Here is an 18,837-nt window from a genome sequence, read left to right as displayed (position 1 = left end):
CATGATTACCTTTTCTAGGAATTTCTCTCCTTACACTGGGTTCTCATAGTGTCTTATTAATAGCATTCTTATATTACTTAGTATATTCTACTTTGTATTATTCTTATCTGTCTGCATGTCTTATCTTGTCCCCTAGGTCATAAGCTTCCTGAGGGCAGGAATCCTGGCTTATTCAGCTCTGGAGACGCAGTAAATTTTTACTGTGTTTGAGACGTGGCAATGCTGAGTGAATAATCAATAAAGAGAATAGCAGCCCGTTAAGGCAGCAATTGTCAGGCTTACCTGCACCTCCACCATCCAGTCCCCAAGAATGGCCCTCATGTCACTGGTGATATCAGTCTACCTGGTCATATATTTTTTAAGTATAAACTTCTCCTGGCAGAAAGAAAGAAACAAGAATCTGCCCCTTCTTTGTAATTCAATCAAAAACATGATACCATGCTGTATAGAGGCATCCTTCTCAAACTTTAACATACATATTTGAAAGACACTTAAGGATCTTTAAAATTTAGAAAGTCTTGGGTGAGCCTCAGTTCAGTTCAGTCGCTCAGTCGTGTCCAACTCTTTGCGACCCCATGAATCACAGCAAGCCAGGCTTCCCTGTCTATCACCAACTCCCGGAGTTCACTCAAACTCATGTCCACAGAGTTGGTGATGCCATCCATCTATCTCATTCTCCGTCGTCCCCTTCTCCTCCTGCCCCCAACCTTTCCCAGCATCAGAGTCTTTTCCAGTGAGTCAACTCGTCTCATGAGGGGGCCAAAGTATTGCAGTTTCAGCTTTAGCATCAGTCCTTCCAATGAACACCCAGGATCGATCTCCCTTAGAATGAACTGGTTGGATCTCCTTGCGGTACAAGGGACTCTCAAGAGTCTTCTCCAACACCACAGTTCAAAAGCATCAATTCTTTGGCAATCAGCTTTCTTCATAGTCCAACTCTCACATCCATACAAGACCACGGGAAAAACCATAGCCTTGACTAGACGGACCTTTGTTGGCAAAGTAATGTCTCTGCTTTTTAATATATTATCAAGGTTGGTCATAACTTTCCTTCATCATTATTATCTCCCCTTTAAAGCTGCATTTGAAGGATGTATGGTAAGGAAACAAGAACTGGAAAATCATTTCCCCTCACCCACATCCCCTACATACCTCTCTTTTCTTCATGTAACTGAAGATATCCTTAGCATTTACTGAGCTGAAAAATGGGCCACTGTGGTCTATGTCAGTATCCCCCAGTGGGATCATCGGCTTGGAAATCATCAAAAAGACATATTAGGAGAAAGATTCCTAGAGAAGTTTAGCACACACATAAAAAATTACTCCTTTCTTCCCACTTTTATCTTCAGCTCAAACCTTTGCCCTGTAATCCTCATACTGTTGAGTAACCAAGAAATACTTAATCCTTATACATACCTGCTCTGCCCTAAGAACCAGGCACTATTATTACAGGTAAGCACAAGACTCTCCAAGAAAGATATTGTGATCTTACAATCTTCCAGCTTATGTCACTTGTTATGTTTCAATGTTTTGATTGGGCCCAGTTCATCTTCCTGTTAGCCTTTTCCTCCCTTCTATACCTTTAACCAGGTTATTTTGCCTACATCAAGGTTGTTTCTCCTCCCAGGTACCAAATCTCATCTCATTTTCCTTCTAATTTACAATTTATAAACCATCTTCCTTGGAAGATGCCTCTGTGAATTTAACTAATCTTTAGCTAAGGTCCTATGTAATGCAGATGGCAATTACTAAGAAAGGCAATTTCCTGAAATTGTCTAACCACTACTGAAATACACACACACACAGTATTCCAGACCCTTGAGGGTGTCCCTGGAATAAGTACTTTCTATTCCAATCATGAAGTCAAGAGACTCTACAAGGCAAGTTTGGTTTAATATCACTTACTATATACAACTCAATTGCTTAGGAAGGCAAAAATATCTCTGCTAGCCGCCACCTCCAGGACAACAAAGAACATTTCATCTAATTTAAGAAGAAAGAAAGCAGAATACCTCCTGCTGTGATCTCTTGTTGCAAGATGAGAAAGGTTTATTGGAATTGGATTCACAAGTACTGGACTTGCTTATGGTACTGAACGACATGGTGATGGTGTTGAACAAGCCTGTTCCAGATTCAGAGGTGGTGGTGGACACATCTGGGGTGGTTTCAATTTGGAGGGTGAAATCTTTGAGAAAGGTGTCTTCTTTGTGAGTGAGAGTCTTTTGCAAGGCCAGTGGTTCCTTCCAGACAGCCTCCTTCTCAATTGTGGAATTCTCCTGCAAAGCCAAGGACTCCCTCAGGATGGTCTCCTTTTCAATGTTGGGCTTCTCCTGCAAGGCCTGTGGCTGCTTAATAATGCACTCCTCTTCACTGGTGATGTTCTTTTGCAAGGTTGACTGTTTTTTAAAGAGGAACACCTCCCCCTGAGCAGTGGGGTGCTTCTTAAATGATTGTCTCTCTATACTGGCTGCTGCCTCAGGGGAGAGCTTTTCCTTCAGAACCAATGGTTTCTCGAAAAAGAATTTCTCTTCAGTGGTGCTTTTCTTCTGCAAAGCCAACGGCATCTTCAAGAAGTCCACTTCCGTATCAGTCTTCTGCAAGACCAAGGACTTCTCCATGGTCAACAGTTCCTTGATATATGATTCTTCTTTAGTGGCGATATTCTCCTGTAAGGTCAATGGCTTCTTTGAGAGGGACGCCTGTTGCAGAGAGGTATGTTTCTCTTTTCATACAGATGGATCCTGGAAGAGGAGCCCCTCTTCGGTTGTAGACTTTTTTTTTTTTTAAGGGCAACGACTTCTTAAAGAGTGACTTCTCTTCAGAGGTGGGCTTCTCTGTGACCGTGTTCAACTGAGTGATTTGCCTCATTTTTGGAGATAATGGTGTCTTGGTAAGAACTGCCTCATCAGTTGAAGACTTCTTCCTAGATGATACTGGCATCGTAAAGGAATTCTTACTTTCACCAATCATATTCTGTAAACCCAACAGTTCTTGGTAGATAGACATTATTTGAGTGGCACACATTTGCTTCATTAAAGATGACTCCTCGGTAGAGACTGCCACATTTGTGGTGTGTGTCTTCCTAAATGATAGTGGTTCCATAAGAAATTCATCTTTACTGTCTATTTTCTCCTGTAATACCCATGGCTTTTTCAAGGGGGCCACATCCCCCTGAGTGGTGTGTTTCTCTTGCAGTGCAGATGGTTCCTTCAAGAGGGACTCCACCTCAGTGGTAGGCTCCGTAATGAGTGATTTCTCTTCAGAAATGGCCTGCAATACTAGTGGCTTTGTCAAACAGGACTTACCCTGAGTGGGACATTTCTTCTTTAAAGATAACAGCATATTGGTGGAGGGTGCCTCCCCAATGGTAAACTTCTTAAAAGTCAAAGTCTCCTTTTCAAGTGATTCCTCTTCAGTTGGAGTCTTTTGCAAGACCAAGGGCTTCTTCAAGATGGATGCCTCCTCTAGAATGGTGTGCTTCTCCTGCAATGCTGATGGCTCTTGGAAAAGGGATTCCTTAGTGGTAGGTGGCTTCTTAAAGGGTAATGGCTCCTTAACAAGTGACTTCTCTTCAAATGTGACCTTCTGCAATACTAGTGGCTTCTTCAAGTGGTACAACTTCCCCTGAGTTGTACGCTTCCTCTTTAAAGGTAGTGGCTTCTTGGGAAGTGTTGCCTCCTTAGTAGTATGAGTCTTCCTAAAGGAAAGTGGCTCCATAAGAAAATCATCTTCACCATCTTTCTTCTGTAATGCCCATGGCTTCTTCAAAAGTGTCACTGCTTCATCAGTGGTATGCTCCTCTTGCAACACTGAGAGGTCCTGGAAGAGGGACTCCTCCTTAGGGGTAGGCTTCTTTTTAAAGGACAAGAACTGGCTGATGAGTGCCTTCTCTCCAGAGGTGGTCTTCTTCAATACTAATGGCTTCTTCAAGTAGGCCATCTTCCTCTTCCTCTGAGTAGTGCACTTTTTCTTTAAAGGTAATGGCCTCATGATGAAGGTTGTCTCCTCAGTGGTAGATTTCTTTTCAAAGCCAATGGTTCCTTAAAAAGTGATTTCTCTTCAGTGTCAATTTTCTCCTGAAAGGCCAATGATTTCATCAAGATGGATATTTCTTGTTCAGAGGTGTGCTTCTCTTGCAATGCAGGTGGTTCCTGGAAAAAGGACTCCTTCTCAGCAGTCGGCTTTCTCTTAAAAGACTCCTTAGTGAGTGGCTTTTCTTCACAGGTGGTCTTCTGCAGTACTAGAGGATTTTTCCTACAGGACATCTTCCTCTGAGTGGTATACTTTTTCATTAAACATGATAATGGGCTGGTGGAGGTTGCTTCCTCAGTTTGGGGCTTCTTCCTAACATTCTGGAGCTCCATAAAGGAAGAATCCTCTTCAACACTGACATCCTGCAAGGCCAACTCCTCCCCCAAGCAGGACTGCTTTCCCTGATATGGGCACATATTCTTTAAGGATAGTGTCCTGTTGGTGATGGCTGCCTCCTCTGTTTTACGCTTCTTCCCAAAAGTCACTGGCTGTACAACATCACATTCACTCTTTCCCTGCAAGGACAGTGGCTTCTGCAAGAGGGACATCACCCCCTGATTTGTGCACTTCTTTGAAGGTAATGACTTCTTCGTGAGAACTACATTCTCAGAAGTGGGATCCTCTTTTAAAATGAATGGCTTTTTTAAAAGAGATGCTTCTTCAGTATTGGGTGTCTTGGAGCTGGTAGACATATCCAGAGTGAGCAATTCATCTATAATGTTTGGCACCATGGTGGTTAAGACTACTACTGGTGAGAGTTCTGCCTTGTATCTGCAAAGAAAACAATGTCTGGGTGAGAAGAATGTAGTTCCTAGAATCCTTACCTATCATTTCATTTTGTCACTACACTTACTAAATATATGGAAAGGGAAAGGACTGCAACCCCAGGAGACAGACTAGAGGGTAAAAAATCAATGGGTAACATAGTAAATCTACTAAGTAGCATAGTGTATAGTTTCTATGATCTAGGTCCTCACACTTTTCTAAAAAAAATTTCCCCTGAAATCCTTATCTTGCTTTTTCATATATGACTTATTACCTTTATTTATATAAAAAGGCTTTCATTATAATACTTAGCACATCGTATGAGTGATTTGCTTATGTGTCAGTCTCTCTCACTAGCTGCATTTGTCTTTGTCTATCACCACTAGGCATTTGGTGAAACTCAGATTGAAATTAATATTGTTTGAAGCTTATGAGAGAGGATTATAAGAAACAGGCTTATAAAAGGCTTATGAAAGCTTATAAGAGAAAGTTGGTCTGGTACTTAATGTTCATGGTATCTAATCATATTCCGTTCACCCTAGGCTATTCACAAGATGCTTTCCCAGTGAAGATAATAAATAAGAAATAAACATTTGTTGACATGTGTCAGATGCAAAGCTTTGTTTTGAAAAGGACTGCACTTCAATTAGAATGATTAACCTGGTGTGACCAAATCACTGAATGACTAGAAATCAGAACAAGAGAATTATTGGTAAATATGATCGATCTGAACAAAAGTACCTCAAAAAAACTAAATATTATATGAATCCATTTATATGAATCATCCAGAGGAGACATATCCACAGAGGTATATCCATAACAGACAGTAGACTGGTGGGTGTCTGGAGCTGGGAGGGGGTGGGGAAGAAGATGGAAAGGGGGACTTAGAAATCTATTCTTCCTAAAAGAAGTAATTCCCACTGGAATGAGGAGAGGATATAGAAAAATCTTACTCCACTTTCTAACTCTTCTTCTAATAAAAGTTTTCCTAGGAGTAAATCCTTTCCCCAAATCCTAGGTGAGAATACTCATATCTACTTGCAGAACCTGTGATCAGTTCCCTAAAAACAGCTGGAAAACACATTTTTGGCCTAGTTCAGTCGCTCAGTCTTGTCCGACTCTTTGCAACCCCATGAATCACAGCACGCCAGGCTTCCCTGTCCATCACCAACTCCCGGAGTTCACTCAAACTCATGTCCATCGCGTCGGTGATGCCATCCAGCCATCTCATTCTCTGTCGTCCCCGTCTCCTCCCACCCCCAATCCCTCCTAGCATCAGATTCTTTTCCAGTGAGTCAACTCATCGCAGGCCTAAGGAGACAGTAATTTCTCTAGAGTAACAAGAAACAAGCCTCCCCTAAGGCTTCTTATGGGATAAGCAGACTGGCAAGCTATTAATCAGCTGCTGAGAATCCCCTAAAAATTGGCTCCACACTCTCAAGCCCAGACTTGCTCAATCAGGGACTGAATCACCAAGAAAGAGAAAATATGAACACAAGATCTCTTGGCAAATTCCTCAATGACAACAGCTCTTTCAATATGCACACAACATGGTGGTGAGGGGCAGAGGGAGGGAGGGAAGGAGGGGCAGAGGAGGGAGAGACAAGAGGCCTGGAATTCTTTAGCAACTTAGACCATCTAAGCACCCAGGGTTAATATAGTACTCACCACTGTGGCTCACTAACAATGTTCTCAATGGGGACAAAAGGCAGTCGAAAGGATGTCACTCCCTCTCCTTTACCATCTAAAGCAATGCCATCTGAGTTCCCTGTACTCACCTTTTTATATCCATCTTATTGTTTCCAGGCAACCTAGCAGCGAATGTGTTCCTGTTTCTCTTCTTGGAAGTATCTTTAACAAACTCATTATTGGCTTCCTTCTTGGGCTGGACAGGTTGACTTTGAGGAGCCTGAAAAAAAAGGTGGGGGATGGTCAGGAGAAGGAAGCAAGGAAATGTAGAGAGAAAACCTCAAATTACTCAAAAAGTGGTTCTTATAGGAAAGTCCTGACCCACGTCCTCACCCTGGATGCCTTGTTTGAGTGTTTTCAGAAACACCAATCAAAATCTCTCTCAACCAGTATGGTACTGGTGCCAACTAATCATGATGGAAGCTAGCAGTAAAGTAGTCCTGGTACATATTAGCTAAATAGCAGCCCTTGGTGATTTCAAGATACATAGGATATAGTGTTGATCTCCATACTGGCTGACAAATTCCCAAAAAGATATTTTGTAAACGTCACATTCCATTTTGACCCCATAAGATGTTCAGAGGGGGAAAAAGACCATAAAATTTGCTTTGCTGCCTGAGAATGCCAAGATCAACTAGTGTTTCAGGGTAGACCTCTAACACATCACTATCTGTGATACATCTATCCCATCTCATTGAGGGGATATTTATTGAACATGGGGCTCTGGGGAGCTCCACCAAAAACGCTAATCATAACTAATTCTATTAAACAGTAGAAGAACTCATGGGACTGTGAATAACATCAATAAGAAAAATCATTTTAAAGGTTATGCCTTTAAAATAAAACAAACTGAATCTAATTATATTCCAAATAAATACCATAACCACATTGAAGGACAAAAGAAAGAAAACAGAATACAAGAAACAGCTAATCCAAGTAAACACAGGCTATATACCCTCAGTATATACATCCTCAATCAGGATGGTTTGTGGTGTGGTAGGGAATATCACAAATAAATCTGGAACTCTTTTTAATAAGTGTGTTTATTATGGTAGTGTGGAAGAAGTAATTCTGAAACTTTTAGATATAGTATTGAGTAAATATGTTGATGATCTTGGGAACCATGGTTCTCACTGTAAAGAAGAAACATGCAAATATGGATTGAGGAATATAAGAAAGAATCTTGTGCATTGGAATGGGAGCTGTATAGACTCATGATTTCTTACACAGGTATATGTATATATACATCTGAATATATAGGAGTGTGTGTTACTTGTATCTATAGAAATATCCCTGGTGGCTCAGAGGTTAAAGCGTCTGCCTCTAATGTGGGAGACCCGGGTTCAATCCCTGGGTCGGGAAGGCCCCTTGGAGAAGGAGATGGTAACCCACTCCAGTATTCTTGCCTGGAGAATCCCATGGACGGAGAAGCCTGGTAGGCTACAGTCCACAGGGTCGCAAAGAGACGGACACTACTGAGCGACTGAACGGAATAGAATGTAACATATGTCTTTAAGTACAGATATGTGTGTATGTATAATGTATATGTGGACTTCCCTGGTGGCTCAGCAGTAAATAATCCGCCTGCCAATGCAGGAGTCCTAGTTTCACCCCTGTGTCAGGAAGATCCCCTCAAGAAGGAAATGGCAACCCACTCCAGTTTTCTTGCCTGGAGAATCCCATGGACAGAGAAGCCTGGCAGGCTACAGTCCATGGAGTCACAAACAGTTGGACATGAATTAGTGACTAAAAGAACAACAAATACATGTATTACATCCAGATACTTCCTAACTCTGTCTGCAGAAAGGGCAGAAAAAGCAAATACCCCAGTAGCACACCTAGAACTGAGATCTTGGTCTCTAGTACTATTCCCCACTCAAAGGAGCAGGAATTCTTTGAAAAACAGTTGACTCCCTGTCTGAGATAAAAATAGGCACATGATGAGTCTGAGACATCCTGTTATGCTGGAACGAAAATGCTCAAAAAAATGATGAGAATATGTCACAAAGACACAATAATTAGATTCAAGGGGACCCTAGTGGCCAAATCTGGGACAAGTTGAACACCAAAATAATATAATAATGAACAACAAACCACTGAAAAATAAAAATTCATGTCTATATTAATAATAAATAGGGAAGAAAGAAAGGCTCTGCTTACAGAATGCCAAGAGCAGATTGGTAAATGGGGAGCAAGAGCTACAGCTAGAAAAATCACCATAAAGACTGGGCTAGGCAAACATCGTCAATGGATACTAAATCTAGGGGGCATGTTGATGAAGAGCAGTTATTTGCAGGCTCTTAGGAGTGTGTGCCACAGACTGTTTGTTAGTGCCAAGAGGGAAAAAAAACAGTCAGTATACAGCAGAGAAACCAGACAACATCTTGACTGGGTGATCAAAATTAACCTCACCAATGAATGACAGATGGACATTGTATGCCTCCAGCTGTGATACCCTAAGGACAGACCATCACTTATACAGTACTCCAGTCAAATATGTATAACACCAATTTAATCCCATGGAAAAATTAGAAAAATATAAAATTAGGAATGTTCTATTTTTAAAAGGGGGGTTGAGTGGGACTTTATTCTTCAAAAATGTCATAAAAAGCAAAGAGAAGCTATAGAAGCATTCCACATTAAAAGAAGCTAGAGACATGACAATTAAACAACCCTAGACTGGATCCTTCCCTAGAGGGGGAAAAATGCTTATAACATTGACTTTACAAAGTCAATTGGAAGAATGGGAATATGGGCAATAAATTACATAAAACATTACATCAGTGTAAACTTATGAAGTTGACTGCACTATGGCTATATAAGACTACTTCTCTGAGGAAATATACACTGAAGTACTTAGGGGTAAAGGGCCATGATGTATATATGTAAGAAGATGGGATAAAATGTTAATAATTGGTGAACCTAAGTAAAAGGTATATGTGTGTTCTTGGTATTACTCTTTTTGCAACTTATTATAAATTTGAAATTATTTCCACATGAAATATAAAAAATTATGCCTTTGTATCATCATATAATAAGCTACTACAGTCCAGGAGGGAATTCTTTCTTAGGCCCTCAGGTTGTTGTCCACTTCTGCTCTTCAAAGAGTTTGGCACAGTTTGTATTTCAATTTCACCTAAAGATTTACAAACTCCTTCTGTGTTCAGCCAAGATCGACAATTGGAAAAGATGTGCATTCTCGGCAGGGGAGATGTGGAGACTCTAATTCCCAGAGTGAAACTTTCTACTTGCCATATGTGAAGGTTCAAAGCACTAATATTTTCAGATCTAAGCACAAGGGGTGCTTTATCAACATTTCCCCATAATTCTTTCACTGAGAAATAGTAAAATAGAGATAAAAATCCTACTGACAAAACATAATTTAGGAAATAGACCTTATCTCCTCATCCAATGGCTCAGGATCAGCTCTAACAAATCAAAAGTCCTTTCCATGCTAGAAGGATAAAGGAGAGGGGAAAAAGAAAACTCACAGCAGACTAAATAACTAAAACAAATCAGCTCCTTTGGCCATGTTACACATGTTGTAATTTGCGTGGGGGAAAGACTGGTTTAACACAAAAGTAGTCACATGGCATCTAAAGAGCAGAGATATAAAGGAGAGAACTTTGCCAATGCTTATCCAACCCTGCCCAAGGCAGTAAAATATTATCTAGTAAATGTAAGAATTCTGGTAGCTACAAAAGAACACTCTATCATAGAGGGCAGAACAGGCCTCACTAGGGTTCTCTGTATCCTAGATGAAACGGACTTCAAAACCAACACTAGTCATGTCTTCATCTGTAAAGGGGTTATAGTTTTAGTGTCTGCCTCATAGGATCTTATGAGTATTAAGTGGGTGGATACATGGGACAATGGTTAGAATAGTGCCTAGCATGTGGTAAACACTCAGGAGGTATCAGTTATCACTGATTTCTAAGACCAAAGGTTACCTATATTCAATTAGTAACATTCTAACTATTAAATTTTATTTTTTGCTAGTACCTTAATAATACCAGAAGGGAGGTAACTTGGAAGTAAACTCAAGAATTCTAGTCACAATTGAGTTTCTAGATATCCCTAGTCGAAAACCAGATCTTGGAACTGCGGTCATCAATGGTTCTGTACATCGGAAGGCAGTTTTGATTGTCACTATGACTGGGATGCTGCTGGAGCTTAATGCCAGGGGCCAGGAATGCTGGTTGAATGACTGGGAGTTGCAAGGTGGTGCAATTCCAAGTCATTCAGTCCTACACAGTAGAAAAACTGTCCTATTCAAAAATGCCCATAGTGCCTGAACTGATAAACACTACCCTAGACTACAATGAATCCACCATAGTATTGACACTTGCCTCCAAGGCCGAGGCAGCCAGTCGAGCCATCTCTGGACTTTACCTAAATGCAAGATTCCATAGTTCTCTTATCTGTCTACAATTTCACATCTGATCATCATTCTGTCTGCGGTTTTCAGAGAGTTCCACCAATTAATAGAGATGGTATGTGCCAGCAGAAAAGCCCTTACAGTTTCTGAAATTGAGTGCTTGATTCCAAATAAAATTGGAACTGGCTCTCAGCCAGTAAAATTGGTTTTCAGCTTCTACAGAGGGTCAGGGTTTGGTAAACTAGAAAGGTCCCTCAAGGAAGAGGTTGTTTGAACCTTATGCAACACCATAGGATTAGATTAGCATACTCACATTGGTGAGATCTTCAAAAGCTGATCTCTTTTTGAGTGGTCCCTGAGGTGAAGATGGAGATATCTTTGCTTGGTACTTCTCATCTTTCTAAAAAAGTAAGAAAGGTAAATGAGTATATCCAATTGTGAACAGTCCTTTCAGGGACTTCAGGTCATCTTTGGAGCTCAACAGGGAAATGCCTGAATCTCCAAGCAATTGGGAATGCCTATAATAAACCCTAATAAATTACAACAAAAGAAAGTTTTGGGACTCACTGCTGCTTAGAGTCCCTGAAGGAGGTAATAACCATTGATGACGGTGACAAGGCTGTGAGGAGACAGGACAACCTTCAGTGTAACTCTTAAAATGAGCAAAATAGCTTGATGAAGCTAATTTTCTCTCTCTTACTCCTCTCATATCTATGGCCATATTAGCCAAGATTAATCATGACCATCACCACCACCTTGCAACTCCCAGTCATTCATTTAATATGGACGTTCCCAGGTAAATTAACTCAATAATTCAACAAAATTTAAGTGTCTCTTATGTTAAGTAGTTGATTTAAGACATTCTCAATAAGGATAATCACACACATACCTAGATACTGATCCAGGATCAGTCCTTTACTAGCTATTGACCTTGGAAAAGTAGCTTAATTTCTGAACCTCGAACTTCTCATCAGCAAAACTGGAAAGATGACCTACCTTATTTGAGGATCAAATAAGAGAACACATGTTTTTTAAAAGGCTTGTAAACTGTAAATGGGCAGAAATAGTATTTTTTAAATATATGGTCCAATATGATGGACAGGGAGGTCTGGTGTGCTGTGAACCATGGGGTCGCAAAGCGTCGGACACAATTGAGTGACTGAACTGAACTGAACTGAATGTGATTTTAAACCTCATAAGGAAAATTCTGTATTTTAAGAAAGGAGTTTGGTAATTCATATTTATCCCTTTTAGTGTATACAAGGGAGGAATGGGGTAAAGGAGGCAGAGTTAATATTTTGGAGCAAAGGGAGCTTTCTTTCTAGCTAGTGTTTATCTGAAATGCCTTATCCCACTACCAAATGAGCAAGACTATCTCTATAGGGTTAAAGGCTAAGGTAAATCACACTGTAGGGTTTCTCTATTCCCTAACAGTTTTTGTTTGGTGAAAGTATCCTATGTATCAGATTTCCTTTATGAATTGAGAACTCTGCCTTACCTATGTCAGAGAGTTGTTATAATGTGAAACAGAACACTGAGGTCAGATCATTTATTTTCTCTGTTTCTCTCTTTACATTATGTACAGTTAGTACATGATACAGTAAGTGATTAGAAACTTAGAGAATTGGATTCATACTAAATAGACCAATTCTAGTTCAGTGGAGCAATTCTGAAAGAGCTGAGAAGAATTACTTCTGTTAACTGTTTAAGCTAAGAAATAACTATTAGTCTTTCATCTAGTTCATGATAAATAATCAATGGAAATAATTAGCAAAGAATAAATTATTATTTTCTCACAAATTAGCTAAGAAATTAACTATGGTCTGTTATCCCACTCCTACTTAATAACCAGCCCCAAATAAAATTAATGGTGAAACTGAATCCTATAAAATTTATATTTGCAAAATACACCCTGAGAAAGTTGGATTTGGAAAAATAACTGCCACAAAAGAAAATGTACAGTGGCAGAACTCTAATCATAAAATTTGATATGAACAAAAATTTGATCAGTATATAAAATCCTTCTTGTCAAATTTACACAGGAAAAATACACTTGTTTTCCCTAACCTCCGAGAAAACCATTTTAGTGAGACAAAAATGAAAATGATTAGAAAGTGTTTATCTGTGCTGAGAGAAAACCAATCAAGGAAATTAAATTGGCCTAACGATGTTTGCACCAAGAAACACTTTCTTAGCAACAATTCATCAGTGTTAGTAAAATTCTGATTAAAATATGACCGATGGCAAACACAGAACATCACAAGCTCGGAATGTCAATGTCAAACTATTCACAAGGTCAAAACAGCAGGCTCAAAATGGACCCATTCTTCAAATTTAACAGCTGTAAAAAGCATTATAATACATTTGTTGACCTAATCATCATACTCTCCCCAGGATGTACTAAGCAGCCACCTGGCAAGATGCTTTGAGCCTCTCAGATAAAATAAGAGTTTAAATGGGATCACTATTGAGAACTAAGTATTGTTTGCTTTTGAAAGTTGTGGAGGACACCCTTCATCCTAACCATGCACTGATGGGAAAGAAGAGTTTATGCTTTCTCCCCAAGTTATAATTTGCTGGTCTCCTCCAACTACAAGGTTTGCCATGCCTTCTCACTTTCTCAGATTAACAACACATATTCCAAAAGATATAGAGGGGAGGATAGGGACTAAGCCAACACAGAAAAGAGGCTACATGCGACACTACTGGGAGGGGCAGCTTGCTCTAATCTTTTCAGATGGTTCACGATCACTGGGCACAATGCTGGACTGAGATTTCCTAGTTTCACGTTTGGAGTGTTGGGGTGGTAGTGGCAGCGGCATTTCTTACAGATTCAGCAGCGATCTATCCAAGGCAGAGCTGCAATCAGAAAAAGACTCTTTAAAACTTTCACCAGAAACATCACTGATTCTCTGGAGATCCTTGAGAAAACCCAGTCTCTCCCTAGGAGAAAACAGACTTCGATGTTAGCAGATCTGGGATCAAATCTTGGTTGTACCATACTTAACCAGGGGCAAGTAACTTATCCTCTGGGCAAGATGGAGGTAAGCGTACATATCTTTGCAGAGCACTGTTCAAATTAAATGAGATGCTCTGTGAAAAAAGCCAAGCACCGTGCCTGCCACCCGCTGTGGGTACTGGGACTGTGGCCTAGCCCCTAGCTTAGGCCTAGGAACACTAGAGGAAAATTAACAGTTGAAAATAATCATGAACATGACAAATCATATAATATGGAGGCTCACTGGTAGGGTTAGTGTTCTTTAAAAGGCATGGGATCCTGGCCTCAGCAATAATGATGCTACAGAGAAGGCAAAAGAATGCACTGCACACACACGCATGCAGAACAAGCCAGAGGGTATTCTAGGCTGTATTCAATCAAGAAACTGCAGTCCAGTTCCAACCATCTAGTTAAAAAAAATCAAATCAAAATATAATACTGGTGAAAAAATAAAAGATAAGAGCAGAAGGAAATTACTTGGTAAAAATCATTTGACATAAAAATTTTAACAGTCATTACAGAACTTAGGAGAGTCCTACCTTCAACCCACCTCAATGTGGGACCCCATTCTATACTCCTTAAGGTTATTTTAGCTTGTGAGTTCTCAAACTAAAATAAGAACTCACTACCATAACTTATGATATACTTAAGTGTCTTATGTTATGATACACTTAAGTGTCTTACAAGCACATTAGGAGGAAACAGTTCTTGAATATAAAAGAGACCCTTCCCACTCAGATACAACTGCCCTTCTGAACCCACCCATATTCAGTCTCCAAATTCAACGACATTTGACAAAGAACAGGCTTCCATAAGAGAGACCCTAAAGGCAATGCAACAAATTTATGTACAAGATACATCAGGCAATGGAGACAAACACAAATAAATCATGGATCTTATCCTAGAAGTATTCTCAGGCACAGCTATAACAGCAACATATAAATGTGATAAATGATTTAATAACAGTAAACACAAAGTACTTTAGAAACATAACGCAAAGTCAGTAATCTTGTGGGAGACAGGGGGTGGAGGAAGGCTTCACAGAGGAGACTATATTTGATCTGGACTTAATATGATAAAAAGGTTCCCAAGTAGACAGGTGAGCTTTCCAGGCAAACAAAGTCAGAGCCCAGGTAGAGCACAGCAGGTCTGGAAACATCCAAGTTGCCCAGAGTGTGAAGTATGATGTGTTGGGAGGAGTTAGAAAGAGGCTGAGAGTTAGACTGGGACCATGCTGTGAAGACTGCAGAGAAGATTGCAGTTTGAGAGAAAGGTTGAAGAAAAGAGAAAGGCTAACTTGGGTTTTGCTTTGGATGGACAATATTAAATATTTTGTTGGTGAGGAAAAGTCAGTACAAATAGGAAGGAGACAGGAACATGGCGGAAGAATAGGACGGGGAGACCACTTTCTCCTCCACAAATTCATCAAAAGAACATTTGAACACTGAGTAAATCCCACAAAACAACTTCTGAATGCCTGCAGAGGACATCAGGCACTGAGAAAAGCAGCCATTGTCTTCAAAAGGAGCATGACTGAACAGGTGAGCCTAAAAAAGTGTCCACCACCGCCCCCTTGTGCCAGGACGGGAATTAGACACTGAAGAGACCGGCAAACAGAAGAAGCTTAAACAGAAGGAACTGCCTTGGAAGTGACAGATGGAGAAGTCTTGAGCCTACTGCAAGAATAAGACTGAAAACAAGAGGCAGAGGCTTAAGTCCAAATCCTGAGAACACCAGAGATCTCCTGTTCCAGGGAATATTAATCGATAGGAACTCATCAAATGCCTCCATACCTCCACTGAAACCAGGCACCACCCAAGGGTCAACAAGTCTCAGAGAAAGACATACCACGCAAATTCTCCAGCAACACAGGAGAATAGCCCTGAGCTTCAATATACAGGCTGCCCAAAGCCACTCCAAACCCATTGACATCTCATAACTCATTACTGGACACTTCATTGCACTCCAGAGAGAAGAAATCCAGCTCCACCCACCAGAACACCGACACAAGCTTCCCTAACCAGGGAACCTTGACAAGCCACCCGTCCAACCCCACACACAGCGAGAAAACTACATAATAAAGAGAATTCCACAAACTGCCAGAAGCGGAAAGGCAACCCCAAGCAAAGCAATATAAGAAGATGAAGAGGCAGAGAAATACCCAGCAAGTAAAGGAACAGGATAAATGCCCACCAACCCAAACAAAAGAGGAAGACATAGGGAATCTACCTGATAAAGCTGTAAAGACCAATAATGCATAGGAACATGGAATGTTAGGTCCATGAATCAAGGTAAATTGGAAGTGGTCAAACAGGAGATGACAAGAGTGAAAGTAGACATTCTAGAAATCAGTGAACTAAAATGGACTGGAATGGGTGAATTTAACTCAGATGGCCATTATATCTACTACTGTGGGCAGGAATCCCTTAGAAGAAATGGAGTAGCCATCATGGTGAACAAGAGTCCAAAATGCAGCACTTGGATGCAATCTTAAAAACGACAGAATGATTTCTCTTCGTTTCCAAGGCAAACCATTCAATATTACAGTAATCCAGGCCTATGTCCCAACCAGTAACGCTGAAGAGGCCGAAGTTGAACAGTTCTATGAAGACCTACAAGACCTTTTAGAACTAACACCCAAAAAAGATGTCCTTTTCATTATAAGGGAATGCAAAAGTAGGAAGTCAAGAAACACATGGTGTAACAGGCAAATTTGGCCTTGAAGCACGGATTGAAGCAGGGCAAAGGCTAATAGAGTTTTGCCAAAAGAATGCACTAGTCATAGCAAACACCCTCTTGCAAAAACACAAGAGAAGACTCTACACATGGTCAACACCAAAATCAGATTGATTATATTCTTTGCAGCCAAAGATGGAAAAGCTCTATACAGTTAGCAAAACAAGACCAGGAGTTGACTGTGGCTCAGATCGTGCACTCCTTATTGCCAAATTCAGACTTAAATTGAAGAAAGTAGGGAAAACCACTAGACCATTCAGATATGACATAAATCAAATCCCTTTTGATTATACCTTGGAAGTGAGAAATAGATTTAAGGGACTAGATATGATCGATAGAGTGCCTGATGAACTGTGGACGGAGGTTCGTGATATTGTACAGGAGACAGGAACCAAGACCATCCCCATGGGAAAAAAATGCAAAAAAGCAAAATGGCTGTCTGAGGAGACCTTACAAATAGCTGTGAAAAGAAGAGAAGTGAAAAGCAAAGGGGGAAAGTAAAGATATAAGCATCTGAATGCAGAGTTTCAAAGAATACCAAGGAGAGATAAGAAAGCCTTCCTCAGTGATCAATGCAAAGAAATAGAGGAAAACAACAGAATAGGAAAAACAAGAGATCTCTTCAAGAAAATTAGAGACATCAAGGGAACATTTCATGCAAAGATGGGCTCGAAAAAGGACAGAAATGGTATGGAACTAACAGAAGCAGAAGATGTTAAAAAGAGGTGGTAAGAAAACACAGAACTGTACAAAAAAGATCTTCACAACCAAGATAATCACGATGGCGAGATCTCTCACCTGGAGCCAGACATCTTGGAATGTGAAGTCAAGTGGGCCTTAGAGAGCATCACTACGAACAAAGCTAGTGGAGGTGATGGAATTCCAATTGAGCTATTTCAAATCTTGAAAGATGATGTTGTAAAAGTGCTGCACTCAATATGTCAGCAAATTTGGAAAACTCAGCAGTGGCCACAGGACTGGAAAAGGTCAGTCTTCATTCCAATCCCAAAGAAAGGCAATGCCAAAGAATGCTCAAACTACCGCACAATTGCACTCATCTCACACGCTAGTAAAGTCATGCTCAAAATTCTCCAAGCCAAGCTTCAGCAATATGTGAACCGTGAACTTCCAGATGTTCAAGAGGTTTTAGAAAAGGCAGAGGAACCAGAGATCAAATTGCCAACATCCGCTGGATCATGGAGAAAGCAAGAGAGTTCCAGAAAAACATCTCTTTCTGCTTCATTGACTATACCAAAGCCTTTGACTGTGTGGATCACAATAAACTGTGAAAAATTCTGAAAGAGATGGGAAAACAAGACCACAACACCTGCCTCTTAAGAAAACTGTATACAGGTCAGGAAGCAATAGTTAGACCTGGACATGGAACAACAGACTGGTTCCAAACAGGAAAAGGACTACGTCAAGGTTGTATATTGCCACCCTGCTTATTTAACTTATATGCAGAGTACATCATGAGGGATGCTGAGCTGGAAGAAGCACAAGCTGGAATCAAGATTTCTGGGAGAAATATCAATAACCTCAGGTATGCAGATGACACTACGCTTATGGCAGAAAGTGAAGAGGAACTAAAAAGCCTCTTGATGAAATTGAAAGAGGAGAGTGAAAAGGTTGGCTTGAAGCTCAACATTCAGAAAACAAAGATCATGGCATCTGGTCCCATCACTTCATGGGAAATAGATGGGGAAACAGTGGAAAGAGTGTCAGACTTTATTTTTGGGGGCTCCAAAATCACTGCAGATGCTGATTGCAGCCATGAAATTAAAAGATGCTTACTCCTTGGAAGGAAAGTTATGACCAACCTAGATAGCATATTCAAAAGCAGAGACATTACTTTGCCAACCAAGGTCCGTCTAGTCAAGGCTATGGTTTTTCCCGTGGTCATGTATGGATGTGAGAGTTGGACTGTGAAGAAAGCTGATCGCCAAAGAATTGATGCTTTTGAACTGTGGTGCTGAAGAAGACTCTTGAGAGTCCCTTGGACTGCAAGGAGATCCAACCAGTCCATTCTAAAGGATATCGATCCTGGGTGTTCATTGGAAGAACTGTTGCTAAAGCTGAAACTCCAATATTTTGGCCACCTCATGCGATGAGTTGACTGACTGGAAAAAACTCTGATGCTGGCAGGGATTGGGGGGTGGGAGGAGATGGGGACGACAGAAAATGAGATGGCTGGATGGCATCACCGACTCGATGGACATGAGTTTGAGTGAACTCTGGG

The 18,837-nt window shown here is 40.6% G+C and overlaps 1 protein-coding gene across 1 annotated transcript in view; it reads right to left on the bottom strand.

The window, feature by feature from the left end:
- Nucleotides 1-13,686, bottom strand: part of LOC148773814 (G2/mitotic-specific cyclin-B3-like) — a 61,967-nt gene extending 48,281 nt beyond the window's left edge. Inside the window, 9 exon segments of the mRNA XM_088832694.1 lie at nucleotides 283-375; nucleotides 1,153-1,251; nucleotides 2,013-2,783; nucleotides 2,785-4,031; nucleotides 4,034-4,278; nucleotides 4,441-4,803; nucleotides 6,576-6,706; nucleotides 11,178-11,264; nucleotides 13,588-13,686. Of these exon segments, the coding sequence (XP_088688820.1) occupies nucleotides 283-375; nucleotides 1,153-1,251; nucleotides 2,013-2,783; nucleotides 2,785-4,031; nucleotides 4,034-4,278; nucleotides 4,441-4,803; nucleotides 6,576-6,706; nucleotides 11,178-11,264; nucleotides 13,588-13,686 (3,135 nt within the window).
- Nucleotides 13,687-18,837: the final 5,151 nt, after the last annotated feature.

Source organism: Moschus berezovskii, chromosome 26 (genome assembly GCF_049115385.1).
Source record: "Moschus berezovskii isolate FMDL1 chromosome 26, NW_MosBer_1.0, whole genome shotgun sequence".
NCBI classification, from domain to species: Eukaryota; Metazoa; Chordata; class Mammalia; order Artiodactyla; family Moschidae; genus Moschus; species Moschus berezovskii.
The sequence above is the reverse complement of the archived record's forward strand: the minus strand, read 5'-3'. Positions and strand labels throughout refer to the sequence as shown.